This window comes from Mangifera indica, chromosome 12 (assembly GCF_011075055.1).
Source record: "Mangifera indica cultivar Alphonso chromosome 12, CATAS_Mindica_2.1, whole genome shotgun sequence".
Lineage (NCBI taxonomy): Eukaryota > Viridiplantae > Streptophyta > Magnoliopsida > Sapindales > Anacardiaceae > Mangifera > Mangifera indica.
In genome coordinates, this window is record NC_058148.1 from 7,134,342 (window position 1) to 7,157,034 (window position 22,693).

The 22,693-nt window shown below is 32.7% G+C and overlaps 1 protein-coding gene and 2 long non-coding RNA genes across 5 annotated transcripts; all 3 read right to left on the minus strand.

The window, feature by feature from the left end:
• Positions 1–8,017: 8,017 nt before the first annotated feature.
• LOC123192713 lies at positions 8,018–9,975 on the minus strand. The gene is made up of 5 exons (XR_006496928.1): positions 9,838–9,975; positions 9,619–9,717; positions 8,754–8,957; positions 8,562–8,669; positions 8,018–8,399 (listed from the first exon to the last, which is right to left on the minus strand). It is a non-coding gene; the product is annotated as an uncharacterized LOC123192713 (long non-coding RNA).
• An 802-nt stretch (positions 9,976–10,777) lies between these two features.
• On the minus strand, positions 10,778–12,737 carry LOC123192712. 2 transcript variants are annotated; one of them, XR_006496926.1, is made up of 5 exons: positions 12,530–12,737; positions 12,321–12,409; positions 11,500–11,699; positions 11,322–11,369; positions 10,778–11,158 (listed from the first exon to the last, which is right to left on the minus strand). It is a non-coding gene; the product is annotated as an uncharacterized LOC123192712 (long non-coding RNA). The 2 variants fall into 2 exon arrangements; XR_006496927.1 differs by having other exon boundaries at positions 12,484–12,737.
• A 6,577-nt stretch (positions 12,738–19,314) lies between these two features.
• On the minus strand, positions 19,315–21,891 carry LOC123192711 (calmodulin-binding transcription activator 1-like). 2 transcript variants are annotated; one of them, XM_044605357.1, is made up of 9 exons: positions 21,736–21,891; positions 21,520–21,642; positions 21,321–21,436; positions 21,112–21,200; positions 20,639–20,681; positions 20,330–20,408; positions 20,140–20,247; positions 19,950–19,994; positions 19,315–19,510 (listed from the first exon to the last, which is right to left on the minus strand). In XM_044605357.1, the coding sequence occupies exons 1-9, from the start codon at positions 21,770–21,772 to the stop codon at positions 19,455–19,457; spliced, it is 696 nt and encodes a 231-aa protein (XP_044461292.1). In that variant the 5' UTR covers positions 21,773–21,891; the 3' UTR covers positions 19,315–19,454. The 2 variants fall into 2 exon arrangements, with proteins under 2 accessions (XP_044461292.1, XP_044461291.1); XM_044605356.1 differs by having other exon boundaries at positions 20,140–20,250.
• Between the last annotated feature and the right edge of the window lie 802 nt (positions 21,892–22,693).

A 22,693-nucleotide genomic window follows, 5' to 3' on the forward strand; every position in this document is an offset into this window, starting at 1 on the left:
CTAAATATAATTGTCAATTGATATCTTACTAATATATTGTGATTTAGATCCAATACCATACATATAAATACACTATTATATCATTTTTATATCATAATTAATTAAATTTTTAAATAAGGTATCAAATTTTTTTCATTTAGTTTTACAAATGCTTAATGTCCAGAGTCTAAGACTCCGTAAAATTGATAATTGAGAGATAAATTCTTATAAAATCAATATTATTTCAAATAATAATACTATTTCAAAATTTAAATATATAACATTTTATAACATAGTACAAATAATAAATCTGAATAATTTTTAGAGTATATTACTTTTAGACAAAATATAGTTTTTATCTATGAACTAAATAAAAACATATGCAAAATGGAAACAAAACTCATAATTTGCAAAATGTAAATACTAACCTCCCGCCAATGCTTGAAAAATTTGTTGCAAAATATCATCAATTACTTGTTAGGATTTGTGTCTTTCAAGTGATTTGATTTTCACAATATAATGATATATGCGCTCATTAAAAAATCACTCACTCAGGGACATTAAGAAAAGCTTAAATACATTCTACCATTAAGGATGTAAAACTAAAATTTAATAAATGTAAAACTAAAGGATTTAAGGACCGCTATAGACCGCAAAATACCCTAATTAACTTCTTAAAGTAGTTACTATTTGGAGGAACAACCGACATTCTCCCACTTGGTTTGTAATCCGAAAATCCACATATTGAAGTAAATAAATAAAATACACAAATCATGGTGATAAAACCTCTAAGAATGAGTATTATCTTCAATGTATCGTAATGTATCCATTTCTTTATAACTTAATAAATAAATCTTATGTTAATTCTAGGTTTAAAATGATTGTTGTTCTAAAAAAAATATGCACATAAAAAATGAGAAAAAGCAATTAACTGAATAACAGTTTCATTATTTCAAAGATGTATATACATCGAATCATAATACGAAACCAAACCCCATCACAATTACAATATGAAACCAACTCCTATTCGCTTTATATGATCTTTAATCTCTTTAGTGGCATACCTTTTGTCGAAGGATCAACAATCATCAATTCATTATTGACGTGTTCAATGACCACTTTATTCTTTTTTACACATTTTTTTATGGCTAAATACTTAATGTCAATATATCTACTTCGACTATTACTTTTATTTTTTTAAGCCAAGAAAACAACAGTTGAATTGTCACAATAAATCTTTATTGGCTTAGAAATAAAATGTACAATCCTAAGCCCAGAGATGAGACTCTTCAACTATACACCATGTGATGTAACCTCAAAACAAGAAATGAACATAGCCTTCATAGTAGTTGTAGCAATCAATGACTGCTTAAGACTCCTCCAAGATACGTGGTGTTCAAATTATTTATTTTTAAAAAATTGTTTTGTATATTAAGTGCCTCATTATCAAGTTTTAAAATGTATAAACCATTACTCAATACTGTTCTTCCATAGGTTGTCATTTAGGTTGTGATTATACCACCACCAACAATAGAAAAATAATTTCTTCCAATATCTAAAACAGATACATATATTAAATTCCTCAAAACAATAGGTACATAATAGCAATTGTTTAAAATTAAAACAAGCCCTAAGGGCAACTGAAGATAATAAGTTCCTACTATTAATGCAACAATACTCACTCCAATTCTAACTCTCATAGGTCAACTTCTCTCTTGTCAAGCAATCTATTATGCCATAGTTTCTGTATATCAGAACAAATACGAGAACCACATTCTGTTTCTACAACTCAAAATGTACTAGAAAAATAATTAATCTTAATGACAAACATATATGAGGTAGAAGCACCTGTCTTCTTCTTCTTGCTTTCAAGGAAGGCCTTGCAATATCCTTTTTAATGACCAGACTTGCCATAGTAGAAGCAAACTACTTTTCCCATCTTGACACCCTTAGTGACCTGTTGAATAGTGATAGGCTGTTTCTGGGCTTTAGGCTTGGGCTTGGGCTTGGGCTTAGCCTTACCTTTGCCCTTGCCTTGACCTCGACCTTGACCTTAGATGTCTTGGTTTTAACCATAAGCACATTGGATCCCTCTTAACCTTTTACTCTATAGTCTTAAGCATATACAATAACCTTTTGAGGGATTTCTCCTTTTCACTCAGGTTAAAGTTCATTATGAAATTTTCCCAAGACTGAGGAAAAGACTTCAATATCAGGTCAATGGTGACCTCATTGTACATGATAAAACCCAAGTTTGCCAACCTCTTAATGTAGCTAATCATCTTGACTATATGAAAGTCAACTTAGTTTTCCTTAACGAGTTTACAATTATATAATATGCTTGACACCTTATAACATTTAGCTCTCTAGCACGAGTATGGTACAATTCACACAAATGAGTGAGAATGGATGGTGCATCCATCTCCTCATGTTGCTTCTACAACTCAAGTGAGATCGAGGACAACATAAGACGCTAAACCTCTACAAAGTCGCTAAGATATTTGGAATAAATATCCTTTTCCTCTTAGGGGAATCAGGAGTAGGCTTATGGGGTGGAACCTCTTCAAGAATGCACAACCTCTTCTTTTGATGTGGTATAATTTTTAGATTTCTATGCCATTATGAGAAGTTGCTACCAATCAACATGTTTTCCTTTTCCAAAATCGATCAATAGGTGGGTGTTGTTATGGTGATATCTTTGGTCTACAAGATACATATTACAAGATTAGTAATTGAATATATTATTATTAGTACATTTAACTAGGATTTTAAATTAAATGCTCCTACTATTTTACTAAAGTCAACAACCTTCACTGTTGGACTTGAGAAGTTCCGATGGACTTTCTAGTAGACTGAGATCCCATCAAATCAACTCAACTTTCACTTTGGCAAAAAAGTTGAAATTGATCCGATTAGGTAAATCAACAAATTAATTGCAAAAGTCTATAATCTCAAGTCCCTAACAAATTATGCGACCTAAATTATGACTCTTGGTAACAATAGAGTGGATTCTATATACCACCACGCATCGACAAATGTTATCCCTATTCTGCCTTTAATAAACCCAACATTTGCTCTAGCGAACAAGTAAAGTATATTAGTTAAGTTGGACCTAATGTAACCAACATTCTATTTTCTGCCTAGTATAACTTCACCTTTCACTTTGGCATACAAGGTTAAAATGAATAGGGGTTTAATCGAATTATTGTATTGGAAGGCACCAGGTTATTTAATTTGACTTAATATTTATATGAGGGATTTTAAATTAAGGCTCACCAATTTTAGTATGCATGTGAGGTAATATTTTAAAGTAAAATAAAACCTAAACATGCATTTCTATAATGTAAAGTAAATGAGCTGGTATACAACTTAATCTAATGTCAAGTCCTCGATCCAAAAGGAACTTGATAGACCAACCTAGGTCTTACTTTTCAGCTTAATCCTAATTACATTTTTTTTTCTAATTAAAAAAAAACACAAACCTAATATAAAATTTACAATTTTATAAAATTTCATAAATCTTGAGTTACATTCAATGAGAGTTAGGTGAGAAGAGAAATACATCTAGAATGATAGAAAAGGCAAGCACACAAGTCCTATTTCAAAATAGAATATTATAAACATTCATACCGAAAAATAAGTATCCATAGGTTTGTAATTGTATATCGGACACCATGAATATACATCTATACATACATCCATAATCAAAATTAACAATAATTAATTTTAATTATTTTATCCAAGTGTCAAATTACAGTTCACTCTCTCAATTTTTACATATTTCATTCAACCCAAAAACTTTGAAAAATTATAGTTTGGTCCATGTCAAACAAACTGGGCAAAATCTGTAATTTTCATCATACACAGATGTGTTGGGTACACACATGGTTGTGCCTTACTTTTCATTTGAAATTTAATACAATTCCAGAGCCATGAATAAGAATATGAACACGAACAACAAACGAATGAGATGATGCATGAGAAAAAATTTAACTAGGAAGAATCGTTCAACGAAAAGACATTCGTTCCTTTGTAAAATTTTTAGGAACAAGAAGACCAAACGCTTGGTAGAGCTATCCAGTGAGTTGAGGAATGGATGTTCACCATTGCATGAACGTTCATTCTCAACCCATTTTCTAGGTTATGTCATGAAATATTCGTAAAAAAATCTTCCTAAAATCCGACAAGCTCATGTTGGAATGTTACAAAATGGCGTAAAAAGCCAATTCATTCCAACAACAACGTTCACAATGTGTTACAACTCAAAATGAAAGCGATTTCATGCATAAAAACAAAATCGAAAGCCATCAATTGGACGTAAAAATCATATACCAAAAAAAAGCAAATAAACAAGCAAAATCAAAGTAGCAAAACTCAATAATACAACACATTTACGTTCAAATGATTATCAACAATACATGCAACAACATGAATTGCAAACCATATAGATTAGTCTCAAATCAACATATATAGAATAGACAACCAACTAATCATACATTATAAATAATTCATGAATACATTACTTAATAGAGACTTTGATACCATTAGTTGAGCACTTTGGTGATCGAAAACTGGCCACAACAATGGAAGAACAATTTAAAAAATTTTTAAACAAGCAAGAATGCTCTAAAACCGGATCCCATTATACACAAGTTATTACATGAACATGCATAATCAACCTAACATAGTTCAAGAAGACCATACCAATGTTTGTAGGCTTCGCCAATCTTTACGTGGCAAAGAACACGCTCTCTAACCAAGGTAGTGAGGAACTTAAGTATCCATGTAGAGCTTGGATAGAATAAAGGTTGGAAGACATTCATAGTGGTTTATTAGGAGTCCTAATATAGGACATGTGAAAGGCGGGAGTTTAAAGGGCACAAATTTTCTCTATGTAATTTGGTCGAGGGAACGAAGAAGAAATGTTATGATCATGCACTTCCTTAAATAAAATCCATGATGAATGGTCATTCCGTTTTTTTATCTTATCTCATTTATAATCTGCAAATCCCAAAACTTGTTGCACATGTGGATAAGATTTTAGATAAAATATCCAAATCTGAGTAAACAAGAATGACCGTTCCCGCGGGAGGAATGCTCATTTTTCCTCTTGAAAAAGGCTAATTGAGCCATTTCAATCCAAATGGATAAGCCCACTTCAATCAAAATTTCTCCACAACCCATAAACTTTAGGGTTATTACATATTAGTCCCTAGGACCTCCCAAGACTCAAAACCATTTATTTAGTATCTACATCGGATTCATCTTAGATAATCCTATGCCTTCTGAGTCCAAAGCAACTACATATATGTGTGTGACCTATAAGCTTTCTATTGAGCTAGTAGTGTCTGGATTCGTATAGAATTCAAACATAAACCAACATTAACTTTTAGCAAGACATCATGGTCACTTGGTCAATAGAATGTTAACAAACAATTTTAAAGGTTTTTCAACATCACAGTTACATGTAATATAATCCTTTTATCAGTTAACATCTCTCAAGACTAAGACACAAAAGTGTGTCTATCTTAGTAAATCCTTGATATGAACTAATGCCTACTAATGAACGAATAATCTGGACCAAGCTTCGACCCGGTTCTATTGTGGCCACAGTTTTAAGAAGTCATTGATGTCTTTTAATATTCCCATTAGGGATATTTACTCTTGTGCTTAGGAGTAATGAATTATTTATTGATCCACCACAACCTCCATACAAATTTTGGTATGGCCAACAACTACCTTTATGGTTACCCTTTTTATAATGGCACGTCTGGTGCTGTCAAACCATAAAGTCTTTGTACGAAATGGTATGGTGACCTCAAGTCAAAAGATAACAAGCACTCGTGAGTTAGAGGATTTATTCCATGTAAATTGGAGTAACCATTTATATAGAAATCCTTATTCAGGTATGTCTAGTGAATACGTCTACAATGTACATCCATGTGTTGTACCAAACCGTTAGTTAATAGCTTCCACACATAGGAATTGTTGCCATCTTTAAGTAGGGTCACTCAATACTATGATAATCCTATAATCATTACTTATGTCTTTGATTAATGTAATATCGAGATTATAGACACTTTTAGAATGAACCATTAGAATGTGTATATAGGGTTCTCATGATCAGTCATCTGATTCTCTTGTCACAGTTCTATTATTTTAAGGATATATCATTTTCATGAACATATTATTAAAATAAAAATATGAATAAATGATAAAACCCTTTAATAATAATAATAAATAAATGAATATTCAACTACAAATACACAAAACTCGATTGGTTCTAGGGTACAATTCTAATAAACACATATAAATGTATATCCATTTGTGTATTCAAAATAGGTATGCATAATATTACTCTTTAAAAATTCTTGTTAAACTAAATAATTGATATTCAAATATTCAAATATTTAAATTTGTTATTCTAACTTGATTTTTTTATTAGTACACAATGAGATGTGTGAATCTTTAATTTGGACAATTAATTTTTGATTTAATGAGTGGATTTGTATTTATAAAACCCAAAGATCGACTACTTATCTAGTAAATTTAATCAAACTTTTTGTAAATTTTTATGTATTTTTCTTGTAATAGAATTGTGATTGATCTTTCAATTTCTATGAACATTTTTTGTAGATTATGACTGATGTAAACATTTTAATTTTATTATATTTAAGTCAAATGTTAGATATCCATGTTTTTTTTTTGTTCTTTTTACATTGAAAAAGGTTTTTCCACTTAAAAAATTACTTGTGTTATTGCATTTTTTCTTTTATATTATTTCCTTTACTCAAGGATTAATGGTATTTATTTTTTAAGTTTTCAATACTTGATTGCTAAATAATGGTAGAGCCATTGAGGTAAGGTTGGATCCAAATCGAGCAACCTTAGTCTTGGAAGTGGGTTTAGCACAATTCAACTTGGGTTAAATTCGTTTAATTTGAATTTGAATTGAAAGATTTAACTCGTTTTCTAAATCGAGTCAAACTCGATCTAGAAGATGCTCAATTCAATTAGGCTTGCGTTAGACTCGAATTCATAGTTTAAATTGATGGTTCAAATTCGTGGCTTGGTTCGGTTTAAATTTATAGCTCACATTAGTGGTTTGAATTTGTGATTGGGTTAAGGTCAAGTTTGAATTGAATTCATAGCTTGCATTAACGGTTTGAATTTATGGCTTGTTTTATTGGTGGTTCAAATTTACGGCATGATTTTGTTAGAATTCATGACTCAAATCGATAATTTTACTTATTATTTAAGGAAAACAACGTAGTTTTGCTAATGAGCTACGAATTCAAACTAATGATTCAAACAGAACTAGGCTAAAAAAATCAAACCATTGATTTGAATCATAAATTTGAGTTAAACTTGATCTGAATCAGACCAAATTATTTTTTATTTCAGAGAACTTGAACCATTTTTAGGTGTAAGACCAAGCCCAAGGGATCCTCCCTCGTTAACAGCATTGCGGGAATAAGGTCGCGTCGGTTTTGGCAACGTAATTGCCAACCACATCTCCTTGTGTCTCTTCTCCTGATTCGTCTCAGTATTATTTACGGGTGGCCGGGGTGTAACCTCCCTCACCGATGACGACAGGGACGGTGATGGATGTGGTTCCATTGGCGCCTTTCCCTTGTCAGTTGTGCCACCATCTCTGGTGACCAGTAGTTCGCTCACCTCCCGGAGGTATTCCTTTACCGACTCCATCCCACTCTCAACACTCTCCAGTTGCCCATTTACATTTTCCATCTTTCCCAACTTTCTGTCCAGGTCGTTTAGTCTCCCCTCCACTGTCTCAAGTTCCTTCTCCATCCCTCCACTTTTGCCTCCATTCTCGTCATCGGCTCTGACACCAACTGATAGGTACCTGGTTTTCTCCCAATCTGCAGAGCCTTCCTGAACTCTCAAGAATTCATTTCCTGCAGTTCCTCCTCAACCAACAGCAACACACACACATACAACAATTCCAGCAAATCTCAAAACAAAGCAGCAATATTTCAAGACACACAGATCAATAGGGCAGTTTATGTAATAAGACTGATTCTGGAAATTGTAATACTATATTGAGTACTGAATGTAAAATGACAAAGTATTCAGCAATACAAATCCAGTTCAGTTCTGGAAAACTGGAAATGACTATTGTTGCTCCTATTACTTAGATTAGAAATGGTAAATCAAGCAAGGCGATCGATAAGCCTGCACTCTCCTTCAATCCTTTTCATTCTGTTCCGAAGTTCTCTGATGCCCTTGCCTCTCCTCTGCACACTCCTTTTGTACTTCAGCAGCCTCCTTTCTTTCTGTATTGCCACGTGTGAGTGTTGTGCTTTGTGGTTCAGGAATGTGAGGATTAGCCAACTGCACCTCTCCCTGGCAATCAAGTGTCATTGGGACTTGCTTTCTTCCTTTGCTTACTTTTCCCCCTACATGATACATACACATAAGTCCTAAAAGCGGCAAAGGCAATTTGTGGTTTTCATGGTTGACAATGCCAAAGGAAGAATTGGCTATCACGAAAATTACATGACACCAATGATTCATTATTATAAACTAAAAGCTATGAATAAGAAGCTATAACAATTCACCTGAAGGTTAAGCATTAGCCTGGATGCTGTTTTGGTTGCCTATTTCTGCTGTTTTTGGAGCCAAAGGCAGCTGTTAGTTGTCATGATTGACAATGCCAGAGGAACAACCTGCTCTATAGCCAATTACACAACACTAGTGATTCATGATTATTAAGTAAAAGCTGAGAACATAAAGAAGCTACAACAATGTACCTGCAGATTCAACATTTTTCTGAATCTTCAGGTTGCTTGTATTTGTAGTTTGTGAAGGTAAAGACAATTGGTTACTACTACGATCAATAATGTAAAACCTGTTACAACCAAAGTGGGTATAACTTTTCCTGCTTCTTGGATTTACCGAGGGGTTACTTTGATGGGTTTTATGCCGCATGTCCAAGTTTTCCTGTTTTCCTGATTCTTTCATCGAAAAAATAAAAAAATACTCAAATATAGCTCTGTATCTGTACACAATATGCAAGGGTCAAGGAGGATGAGTTAAGGGTATACAAGAGTCACAAGATCCATAATAAAATCAACATCATTGCTTAACACAATGCCTGGATCAACCTTCTCTCATTATATGTAAGAAACTAACTAAGCAGTAATTAAAAAGTAATTATATCTACATCATGTTCCCTGCATCAATAGCATTCAATGAGCTTGGCACAGCAGTCAGTCTAGAAAGAATTTGTACTATCATTCAAAATTAAAGGCAAAAAGTGAACTCAATCAACCTGAAGCATTTATTTCCAAATAAACTGAAAAAAAAAAAAAAAACTGAAAAGCCATAGATGGGTAATGGTGTAAGGGACAGAGATCAGATTGCCAAAGCAGCAAGCATAAATATTTTTGTTAATTTTACAGAGCATACATCAACATGCTTCTAGACTAAAGATCGAGAGGGGCAATCATAAATGCGAGTCGACGCCGGAAAATTAAATTTAAAAAGAAACACTTTCAATTTCTTTATTTTTTTCCTGAAGTGGGATCAGAAGCAAATTTATTATAGAAAAAAAGTAGCAGTAAAACGAAACCAGAGGGAAAACAGAAACAATATCTTCCGAGAAAAATGTCTTACTTTATTATCATCCTGTATATACGTCTCTGAAAATTGTTCTCTTTATAAGTCAACATCCAAATATTCAGACAAACAGTTCAACATCTCTACACAGTCAACCTGAAAGAATTCAAACTTGTTAATCTACTGAATTGATAGCATTGAATATAAATTCCATAAAAATGAATGCCTACGCATATTAAAATCTCTTTCAAATCCAATTCAAACTACTGCAAAAACCTGGAGGTACTCATGAGATTCTTGAATTGTTTTACCGTCCTTCTTTTGAGCCAAAGGCTTAGAGAGTTTAAGAAAGACAGACATGTCTACTCTATTACTTTCTCCGGCTATTAGCTCAGTATAACTGAATTATGTGAAATATTTGCAAAACATATAACCCTTATGTAAATTAAGGGTTATATGTTTTACAAATATTTCACATAATTCAGTTGTCCTGAGCTAATAGCCAGAGAGCAATAGATTTTGAAGGAGGAGATGATCATTAACCTGGCAAATTTTATGAAGGTAAGCGGCATCGCGTAAACAGTGATAATAATAATAATAATCATCTTGGTTTATATTTAATTATTTTAGAGAGATTGAGTGACGACAAACATCGTGTGAACAGTTACCCAAAATAAAAAATAAATAAATCACCGGGTGAACAGTTCGTTACAGGGGTAGAATTGTGAATTTAAAGAGAAGAGGGGATAATAATAGTAAGGCGAAAAGACTATTTCCCACCCAAGTTTAAATACGTTCAAAAAGTCAGTTGTGCCACCATCTCTGGTGACCAGTAGTTCGCTCACCTCCCGGAGGTATTCCTTGACCGACTCCATCCCACTCTCAACACTCTCCAGTTGCCCATTTACATTTTCCATCTTTCCTCCCATGTTTCCCAACTTTCTGTCCAGGTCGTTTAGTCTCCCCTCCACTGTCTCAAGTTCCTTCTCCATCCCTCCACTTTTGCCTCCATTCTCGTCATCGGCTCTGACACCAACTGATAGGTACCTGGTTTTCTCCCAATCTGCAGAGCCTTCCTGAACTCTCAAGAATTCACTTCCTGCAGTTCCTCCTCAACCAGCAGCAACACACACATACGACAACTCCAGCAAATCTCAACACAAAGCAGCAATATTTCAAGACACACAGATCAATAGGGCAGTTTATGTAATAGGACTGATTCTGGAAATTGTAATACTATATTGAGTACTGAATGTAAAATGACAAAGTATTCAGCAACACAAATTCAGTTCAGTTCTGGAAAAATGGAAATGACTATTGTTACTTCTATTACTTAGATTAGAAATGGTAAATTAAGCAAGGCGTTCGAGAAGCCTGCACTCTCCTTCAATCCTTTTCATTCTGTTCCCAAATTCTCTGATGCCCTTGCCTCTCCTCTGCACACCCTTTTGTACCACAGCAGCCTCCTTTCTTTCTGTATTGCCACGTGTGAGTGTTGTGCTGTGTGGTTCAGGAATGTGAGGATTAGCCAACTGCACCTCTCCCTGGCTGTCAAGTGTCATCGGGACTTGCTTTCTTCCTTTGCTTCCTTTTTCCCCTACGTGACACATACACATAAGTCCTAACAGCGGCAAAGGCAATTGGTGGTTTTCATGGTTGACAATGCCAAAGGAAGAATTTGCTATCACCAAAATTACATGACACCAGTGATTCATTATTATAAACTAAAAGCTATGAATAAAGAAGCTACAACAATTCACCTGAAGGTTGAGCATTAGCCTTGATGCTATTCTGGTTGCCTGTATCTGCTGTTTTTGGAGCCAAAGGTAGCTGTTAGTTGTCATGATTGACAATGTCAAAGGAACAGCCTGCTATATAACCAATTACACAATACTAGTGATTCATGCTTATTAAGTAAAAGTTGAGAACATAATGTACCTGCAGATTCAATATTTTCCTGAATGTTCAGCCTGCTTGTATTTGTGGTTTGTGAAGGCAAAGACAATTGGTTACTAATACGATCAATAATCTCAGAGGAAAACCAAAGTTGGTATAACTTTTCCTGCTTCTTCGAAAATCCGAGGGGGTACTTTGATGGGTTTTATGCCGCACCTCCAAATTTTCCTGTTTTCCTGATTCTTTCATTGAAAAAATAAAAAATAGTAAAAAAATACTCAAATATGGCTCTGTATCTGTACACAATATGCAAGGGTCAAGAACAGTCACAAGATCCATAATAAAATCAAAATCAATGCTTAACACAATGCCTGGATCAACCTTATCTCATTATAAGTAAAAGACTAACTACAGCAGTAATGAAAAAGAACTATATCTACATCATGTTCCCTGCATCAATAGCATTCAATGAGCTTGGCACCGCAGTCAGTCTAGACAGAATTTGTACTATCATTCAAAATTAAAGGCAAAAAGTGAACTCAATCAACCTGAAGCATTTATTTCCAAATCAACTGAAAAAAAAAAAAAATGAAAAGCCATAGATGGGGTAATGGTGTAAGGGACAGGGATCGGATTGCCAAAGCAGCAAGCATAAATATTTTTGTTAATTTTACAGAGCAATCATAAATGCGAGTCGATGCCGGAAAACTAAATTTAAAAAGAAACACTTCCAATTTCTTTATTTTTTTTTCCTGAAGTGGGCTCAGAAGCAAATTCATTATAGAAAAATATAGAAAAAATGTTGCAGTAAAAAGAAACCAGAGGTAAAACAGAAACAATATCTTCCGAGGAAAATGTCTTACCTTTTTATCATCCTGTATATACGTCTCTGAAAATTGTTCTCTGTTTCTCCATATGCAGACAAACAGTTCAACATCTCTACATAGTCAACCTGAAAGAATTCAAACTTGTTGATCTACTGAATTGATAGCATTGAATATAAATTCCATAAAAATGAATGCCTACGCATATTAAAATCTCTTTCAAAGCCAATTCAAACTACTGCAAAAACCTTGAGGCACTCATGAGATTCTTGAATTGTTTTACTGTCCTCCTTTTGAGCCAAAGGCTTAGAGAGTTTAAGAAAGACAGACACGTCTACTCTATTACTCTCTCTGATTATTAGCTCAGTACAACTGAATTATGTGAAATATTTGCAAAGCATAAAACACTTTATCTTCATAAAACTCTCTGGTTAGGGGTTTTATGCTTTGCAGATATTTCACATAATTCAGTTGTACTCATCTCATAACGAGAGAGTTTTATGAAGATTAAGTGGCCGCGCGTAAACAGTGATAATAATAATCATCATCTTGGTTTATATATAATTATTTTAGAGAGATTGAGTAACGACAAACATCGTGTGAACAGTTACCCAAAATAAAAAATAAAAACATCGGGGGAACAGCGCGTTCCAAGGGTAGAATTGTGAATTTAAAGAGAAGAGGGGATAATAATAATAAGGCCAAAGGACAATTTCCCACCTAAGTTTAAGTGCATTGTAAAGTTACATCCATGGGGTTTGAAAAACCCAAAGTCCTACCTATGAGTCAACTGCTATTAAAAGTTTTTATTAGATGCAGGGTAAAAATTGTTATTTTACTAACAATATTAAAAAAAATATAATTTATTCTATTTTCTCTTAAGTTTTAAAAACTAACAACTTCACCCCTTCCTAAAGTTTTCTAACTTTTAAAAGTAGCATTTCCCCCCGCCCCCCAAAACCTAGGGATTAAAAGCTTCGGAGAGATGAAGGGTGGCCGATGATTCATGGGTTGAAGCGTTTTCTCAGATGATCGGAGAGCTTTTGAAAAAAAAAACCCTAGGTTTTTTTGAAGGGGGGGGGGGGGGAATGTTACTTTTGAAGACTTTAAGCAGAGGTAGGGCTGGATTCGAGCCGACGATTCATGGGTTTACATATAGCCGAGCTCGAGCTCATGGAAGTCAAGCTCAAACTCGGTTTGAATTCAGTTTGACTCATTTTTCGTTATTAAAACGACATCGTTTTAATACATATTGGTCAAAACGGTATCGTTTTGTATCAAAATTTTTAATTGAAAATTTTGGGCAGTATCTCAAGCTTAGGCTTGGGCTTCAGCTCGACTGAGCTGTTATAGGGCTAGCTCGTTTAAGGCTCGTTTGAACTGAGCTCAAGCTCGAGCTTGAATGAGCTCGGTTCGAATCCAACCCTAGGCAGAGGTAAGAGTATTAGTTTTTAAAATTGTGGAGAGAAAACATAATGATTTTTCTAATTTTTAATATTATTAATGAAATGATAATTTTATCTTTATCTCTTTTAATAGAAGTTACCTTATGGGTGAGATTTTGTATTTTTCAAACTCCACTTGTATGATTTTGAGAACACATAAAACTTGAGGGAAGGGAGGGGTGTGGGAGAGACTGGTGTGACATTGGATACTTTTGGATCCCAAATTTGATTGGGTAATACTAACATAATGTGATTACACAAACTATTAGATCTATATTTACCATGCATAAATCATTCATGACACACTAACACTTGTGTAGCCAGAAATTTTATTAGTTTCTAAAGTAATAGATGTAGTGAGTAAGATGCTGTTTGATATAAGAAAAAAAATGTATAATATGGCATTTCCTCAATTAACCAGAAAAAAAAAAAAAGTATAAAATAATAAAAATTATTACTTCTATAATTTCCTCAATGATTTATCGTAGTCTAAAAACATTGTATAATTATTTCAATAAAATGGTATCAAATATATTTCTCTCAATATATATAAAATAAAATAATATACTCAGAATTTTTATGGCATGATGTAATATCATTTTTTACTTTCATATATTTTTGTTATTTGTTTCTTTTTTTAATGGTATCACATGAGTAATATCTAATCTCTAGTATTATAAATTATCTAATAGGGTCACAAATATATGTTTAATGGGTTTAATTGTCAATTAAAATAACCATTGGGGTTTAAGTGATTCCATTAATACTCTACAACTACACCCCTTACTAACATGTTCATGATTAGGTTGGATTTGTTTCGAATTAACTCGAGTTCGTTCATCAATTCGATTCATTGACGCTCCATATGATCAACCAATAAGAGAACATAAGCTTAAACTTGAGCTTGTATTATACTATTATATAAATATACTATTATATTTATTTTATATCATAATTAATTAAATTTTAAATAAAGTATCAAAATTTTTTTATTTAGTTTTACAAATGCTTAATGTCAACCGTCTAAGACTATATAATTGATAATTGAGAGATAAATATCTTATCAAATAAATATTATTTCAAAATTTAAGTATATAACATTTCATAGGATAGTACAAATAATAAACTTGAACAATCAATAAATATATTGATTGTATTACAACAATATAGAATAAAGTTTACAATCATATATTAAACCAAATTTTGTCAACCTTACATAAACATAAAATATTTATATTATCAAATTTAATAATATATGTTGTACAACTATGTATTGTATAATAATTATGAATGATACTATGTGTATAAATAATGAGTATGACTGTATATATAAATAATGATTTGTTATCATATAATTAGATATTATTTTATTTTTAATTCAAAATTGCTCAATCATATGATCACATACCATTGTTTGTGTATAAAGTTATATTTATTATTTGTATATATAATTTTATTGAATAATTATTATTTGAGTGATGTTATGTATACTATAATAATTATCAATTAAGGTATTAATAATAATTTATTATTATATGATTAAGTGTTATTTACATTCTTAATTTAAAATTCTTAATTTTTCGGTGATATATTAGTACTCAAATTGGAATTATCATTATAAATGTATATAATTTTATTGTTATTTTTATATAAAATAATAAATAAAATGTGGTAAACAAATCAAATTCATAGGGATTGTCATATTTTAACATGTGTATATCACACATAATTAATGAGTTGGGTTAAAAGGAGAATCTTTAATTAATATTTTAATAATTAAATCGGATCGGTTGATTTAACAGAGAATCAGTAACAAATTGGATATAAATTATGATTAAAATTAATTTTAATCATTATATTAGATTGATTTAATGGTAAATCAAATAAATCATATCAAATCGTGATTCCACTGTTAAGTCAAATCAATTCGATTGTCATACTGATGTGCCTAAAACCTGTTTTAAAATTGTAATTATATTAAATTGATATTAACAATTTACTCAACTAATTGGATTAATTGAATTGCAAACGGCCCCTTTTACTAGATCAAGACCCAATCCAACTTATAGTACCTTCAATATGGTTAATTATATGGGTCGGATTCATATGGAAATATATTTTTGAACCGGATGGAATCCATTTTCCCACGCCTGGTTTATATAAACAACTTGAAAAAGAGAGATAAAGGGCAAGTGAAAGTGATATTATTCCCTCAATTATGATCCCTGAATTCTCTAGGTGGACGGACTATATTAACACCAAATAAAGTTAACTCAAAAAGGCTGAATTCATGACCCTGCTTTACTGTAAAACTCTACATAAAGATATATACGATCAGGTTTAGTATAATTTGAAAGTCTTTTCAAACAAAATTTTAAAAATTAGTTTAAAAAATTTTCAAATTAAACCAAACTAATTGAAAAAATATAATTTAGTTTGGTTTGGATTATGGTTTGAATTTATTAAAATAATTCACTTTTAAATATATATTATAAAATTAATTGAATTATAGTTTTCTAGAGCATAATATAAATATGAAATATATATATAATATATGTAAAAAATGATAAAATAAATATGCAAAGAACAAGTTGTATACTTAATTACTTATTGAAAAATCATGTGTATTTTGAAAAAATACGATTTACGGTTTGGTTCAATTTGAAAACCACCAAAACTGCAATTCAAATTAAAAATTGTTTTTCAAAAATTTATTGACCCAAACCAAATCATTTTATTAACCAAACCAAATTAAATCATAATTTTTAAATGATTTGATCTGATTCTACATTTTGAATTCAATTATATACACCCTTAACTCCGCGTTAAGTGAGGGGCCCATTTCAATTGAATTTTGCTTTTGCCTTCCTTATTCTTATGAGAAATGCTTCTAGAAACCATTTTTGCATTTGTATATATTTTTTTAAAAAAAATTTCTTATTATTTTCATTTTAGTTGTCGAATAATATGATAATGAGGTCATTTTTAGATGGTTTGGTTTTTTTTCTCTAATACTAAAAATGCATGCTCAACCCAATGCCAGAGCATGCATTTTCAATATTTCTATAGCTTTATCTTTCATGTTGAAGCTACATTGAACTTAAAAGCACCAAACACAATTTTGCAACAATGCCAATCTACAACATCTCCTGAAGAATATTATTGATTGTTAAGAGATTCAAAATGGAAAGCAAAATCCTCATGATACTATCATTTGTCACTTGAAAAACCATAAGTATCTTCTTCAATATTATTGTCATTCCTACATCAGGCTTCAACAATTAAGTTCTTACTTTCATGCATTGACAAAGAAAATCATTTGTCAATAGAATGAACTCAAAATCCCTCCTATCAAATTTCTCTAAGAGAAGATCAACAAAAATCAAAACGACGCTAACTTCGACTGCCTTTACTTAATTTCTTCTCTATAGAAGAAGATTGATGAGTGGTTGCAATGCAACTTTTGAGGCCTAATGGGTGATTTGGTGGCGCAAAATTTGAATGATTTGGATGAAGAACTAGGGTCTTATTGTTTTTAAGTTAGGTTGAAGAATTGGTTTTTTGCGACCGAAAGGTACGATGGTCATATGTGATGTGGAGGTCTCATCTATCGAGAACTTGTCAGACTATAACATTTAGGTGGAGTGAACTTGTGATAAAGCTGTAGTGGTAGAAATTGTGGTGATAATTGAAGAGTAGAAGGAGGATCAAAAGGTCTTGGAAAAATAATCAAAACAATGGTTCGAAACGTTTGCATCTTAGACAACCATAGACATAGTAGCTATTGACACCAAGGAAAAAAAGAACAAATTAATTACAATCATTTGGACAAAAAAAAAACCCAAAACCCAATAAATTGAAAGGAGTCCATAAGAAGTAATTTGAAATTTTATTGCATAATAAAAGTATTCCACAAGCATATAAATAAATAATAACAAAAATCAATATAGAAAGGGTATTATAATAATTGCATATTTTATTGTATTGTTTATGGTAATGGAGATTTCATTATGAGTAGAAAAGTGTTATTTATGCTTTTAAAGGTTATATATTTGATAGAATTATTTATAAATTTTAGAATAACCCGATTGTTAATTTGATTTATAGTTAAGGATGAAGATAGGTAGAATTTCTAAAAAGCATAAAGCATCTGTCTAAATTTTATTCATTTTCCAAATCTCCCTAGCATGGGAATTATATTTTTCTAAAAATATAAGGTAATTGTTATGAAGTAGAAAAGGAGAATGTAGAGTAAAAAGTAAAGCAAGAAAACGAGCACCTTTCAATCCTTCCCTTCCTGCTCCATTCGTCCCCTATCCTAGTGACTAGAGTGTCATCTGCACATTGGTTGGTCTCTTTTGCCTCTTTTTCTCCATGTCTCCTCTTCTCCCCCCTCCCTCTTCCCCTCTCTCTTCCCTTGCTTGGTTGACTTATGCCCCTTCTTACTGTTCTAATTTTCCTCTTGGTAGTTGATTTTCTGTTGGCCCTCCTCCTAATTCTAGGTTTGCATGGGTAGTTTTTAGACTTGGTGGTCATGGGCGTATGTTTGGTGTTGTCCTTGTTTCGATCTCTTTTATTAAAGAGTTCTAGTGTCCCTTTGTTTTCTAGGTTAGTGCATCTGTATGCTTTGGGTCTGGTGGTGGTTTCTTGTAGAGGGTGGTCTTTTGCTCTAGCTTACAGTGTTGGGTTTTTTCTCCTTTAGCTGGTTGGCAAGGTGTCAAAGTGTTGGTTTTTGTATTCTATAAGTTGTGTGTTGGCACAGGGTTTTTTTTTTTAATTTTTAAGTTGTCTTGTTGGTAGCTCGTGAGTAGTTGCATTGAATTGGGCCTAGGTAAGTTGTATGGTGTGTGGTTTGTTAGGCTCTTTGGCTAGGCTTTGTTAGGCACTCTTTTGGGTAGGAAGTTTGTGTAGGTTGTTGGCTTGTTGCCTCTGTGGGCTTTTGTCTAGTGGTTCTTGCATTGGGTTTCTTTATAGGTGGGTGTGTTTCTTTAAGCCTTCTTGTGTGGGTTGGTACCTTGTTTGGTTGGTTTCTGTCTAGGTGTTTAGTTTTGATCATATGAATTAGAGTGGGTTGATTTTTGGCTCTTACTAGCATGGTGGTGGTTTTCTTATAGGGTGTGTTGCTTAAGTTACTCAGTACTTTTATCTCTTTACTCATGATGTTTTCCCCTTAGTTAAGTTCTTTGGTGTGTGGCTCTTTCTCTCCCTCCTTAATTTTGATGGGTTGCTAAGCTCTCTTTTCCTTGAAATTTCTTTAGGTGTTGTTGCTACTAATTCTTCCTTGTCTTTGCCTTTTGACAGTCTTGTCTCCTCTGCAATCTGAGTTCGAACCCTCTTTGTTTGGAGTATCGTCGGTGTTCCTTTGGGCTTTACTTGCTTAGAACCTTTGCAACCTTTGTTGTTGTGTGTGTATTTGAATGGGTTGTGGAAATGACTAGCGTCAATCATTGGAGTGCAATACTTAGGCAAATGGGATTGTGGAAATGACTAGCATTGATTCTCAGAGTGTATTCGAATGATCTAACGAACAAACCAAAATCCAGGTACACTTATTATTTTACAGAATTATAGAATGACATGTCCAAAAATTTCCAACAACCATCATCCATACATCAAAACATGCAATCCATAAACATAATCCAAAGTGTGCATAATCTTAAAATACATAAAACAGTCCAACAGTGAAAATATGACATCAAAATCTGAAACAAATAGTAAAACACTCTCCTCATGCAAATCTCCTGATGGCTGACCCATTAATCCCCCGCAACCCAGCATCATCTTCTACATGCAAAATAACACAAGGAACACGGGAGTGTAAAAACACTCGATAAGTAACCAATCAAGATACCATAATCAATACATGATAATTCTTGACATTCCACTACTATTCCTTTATCTTCGACATCCTTCATATGTTTAATCTTATAAGATCTTATATATCTAGATGACTATTTCTCTAAATAAAAGCATTAAACACTTTATACTAGCGTTTGAACCTATTTTAAGCAAAATTTGATTTGCCAACGAGTGATTTTAAGCAAAACAACATAAGGAAAATTCCAATAAATGGGCCTTGAATGAGAAACAAAACCAAATGGGCATAGAATTCGGCTTCACAATGCTAAATCTAATTTAGTAGTAGCTCTCTTCACCTTCCTCAACACAAAATTATAAACTAAAAGCACTAAAAACATAAAAGAAGCGACAACAAATATAGCACCTGCAGATTCAGCATTTCCCTGAATGTTGCTCTGGTTACTTGAATCTGTAGTGTTTGGGGGCAAAAACAATTGTTAGTTTTCATGGTTGACAATGTCAAAGGAAGAACCTGCTATCACCAAAATTACATGACACCAATGATTCATTATTATAAACATAAAGCTCTGAACAAAGAAGCTACAACAATTCACCTGAAGGTTGAGCATTAGCCTGGATGCTGTTCTGGTTGCCCGTATCTGCAGTGTTAAGAGCCAAGGACAATTGGTAGTCGTCATGATTGACAATGCCGGAGGAACAACCTGCTATAACCAATTTTATGACACTGGTGATTCATGATTATTAATTAAAACCTGAGAACATAAAGAAGCTACAACAATGTACCTGCAGATTCTTGGATAGACTGAGGGTTTAATTTGATGGGTTTTATGCCACGTCTCCAAATTTTCCTGTTTTCCTGATTCTTCTTTCATTGAAAAACATAAAATAAAAAATATTCAAAATATGGCTCGGTATCAACAACGACAATATACAAGGGTCAAGGAGCATGATTTAAGGATATGGCCTACAAACAACAGTCACAACAACCATAATGAAATCAACATCAATGCTTAACACAATGCCTGGATCAACCTTATCTCATTATAAGTAACAGACTAACTACAGCAATTGAAAAGTATGATCTGAGCTAACCTGGTCTTTTCGGTAATGAAAAAGAACTATATCTCGATGTTCCCTGCGTCAACAGCATTCAATTAGCTTGCCACCGAAATCAGTCTAGAAAGAATTTGTACTTTTATTCAAAATTAAAGGCAAAAAGTGAACTCAATCAGCCTGAAGCATTTACTTCCAAATCAACTTAAAAAAAAAAAAAAGAAAACGGAAATGCTGTAGATGGGGTAATGGTATAAGGGACAGAGATCAGACTGCCAAAGAAGTAAGCATAAATATTTTTGTTAATTTCACAGAGCATACATCAACATGCTCCTATACTAAAGATCGAGAGGGGCAATCACAAATGCGAGTCAACGCCTGAAAACTAAATTTAAAAAGACACTTTCAATTTCTTTATTTCTTTAAGCAAATTTAATATGGAAAAAAAGTTTTAAAGTAAAAATAAACCAGAGGGAAAACAGAAACAATATCTTCGGAGAAAAATGTCTTACTTTTTTATCATCCTGTATATACGTCTCTGAAAATTGTTCTCTGTTTCTCCATATGCATACAAACAGTTTAACATCACTACACCGCCAACCTGAAAGAATTCAAACTTGTTAATCTACTAAATTGATGGCATTGAATATAAATTCCATAAATATGAATGCCTATGCATAATAAAATCTCCCTCAAATCCAATTCAAATTATTGCAAAAACCTTGAGGTTCTCATGAGATTCTTGAATGGTTTTGCGGTCCTTCTTTTTAGCCCAGACATGTCCATCTTTCCTAAACTCCCGAAGCTTTTGCATGGTAATTGCAAAAAATGCACCATCTTGAAAATAGGAAAAAATGCAAATGAACGAAGTAACAAAAAATATATAAGAAGTTTGAAATGAGTCTGAAATGAAAAAATACTTGTCGGCCTTTCTTGTGGTTGAGATATATGTATATTAAGGGTGTCATGCTTTGCAAATATTTCACATAATTCAGTTGTATGAAACCATCGTTGTCGAGCCTGTTCCCGTACTTGTTCAGGAGCTGTATAAATGCAATGAATCAACGTCATTTAAACCAACAAAACAATTCAAATCTTCTCAACCATGGGCTTGGTTTGTTATTAAGAATACTTACTTAATCTTAAAGGAACGCCTGTCGCTGGAAGCTCCATAACAGAGGAGTTAAAATGAAGAGAAATGAGACAGAAGTTATAGAAACAAAGTGCTTTCTTTACAATGTGGATTTAGAAAGAGAAGAAAGAGTGGTAACAAGTTCCAGAAACAGATGAGATGACGTTAGGACACTGTTAACATGAAAAGAAATTTTACAGAAGCAAAGTTTGGGTGTACAAGGGACTGTGCTCATAACCAGGAGACGTAACGGCGGTAAATTTTAACATATAAGTTCTTTTAAATTAATTAACGACGAACATCGCTTTAACACCTACCCAATTAGGTCCATTCCTGGGGACGCGACGATTGTGAATGAACGCGTGAACAGTGCGGCAAGGTGTAGAGTGTGGAATATCGCGTGAACAGTGAACAATGTGAATTTAAAAAGAAGAGGGGGTAATAATAATCTTGGTTTATACATTAATTGATGTGCAATTCGATAGGTCCAAATTGACTCAATGAAAATATAATGCAATTGTTACAAAATTTATATAACTAAAAAGAGAATTGAAAGAAAAATGAAGAAAAGATGAAAGGCTGGAGTCGAATTAATAATCAAATATATGGATATGTCTTACAAATGAAGAGAGCAGGGGAAATTTATACTAGTTTTGCCGCCTCCAGTCCATGAGATAAAACAATTTTCCATTGGTTGGATGGGAAAATTATATTCACATGTGGGACCACCAAATCATTGAATGTATTCCCACACAAATTTCCAATTTGTCTTCCATTGGATGGGAAAATTATGTAAGAGCAATAACACATCAAACTCATTTATTTTACAATAAAATTAATTTCTAAAGTAATAGATATAATAATAAGTAAGATGCTAAAAGCTATTAAATTAAACTTGCTAAAAGCAAAAATATTCAATATCATTTATATAAAGCAAAAATGTCTAATTATACTGCTCACCC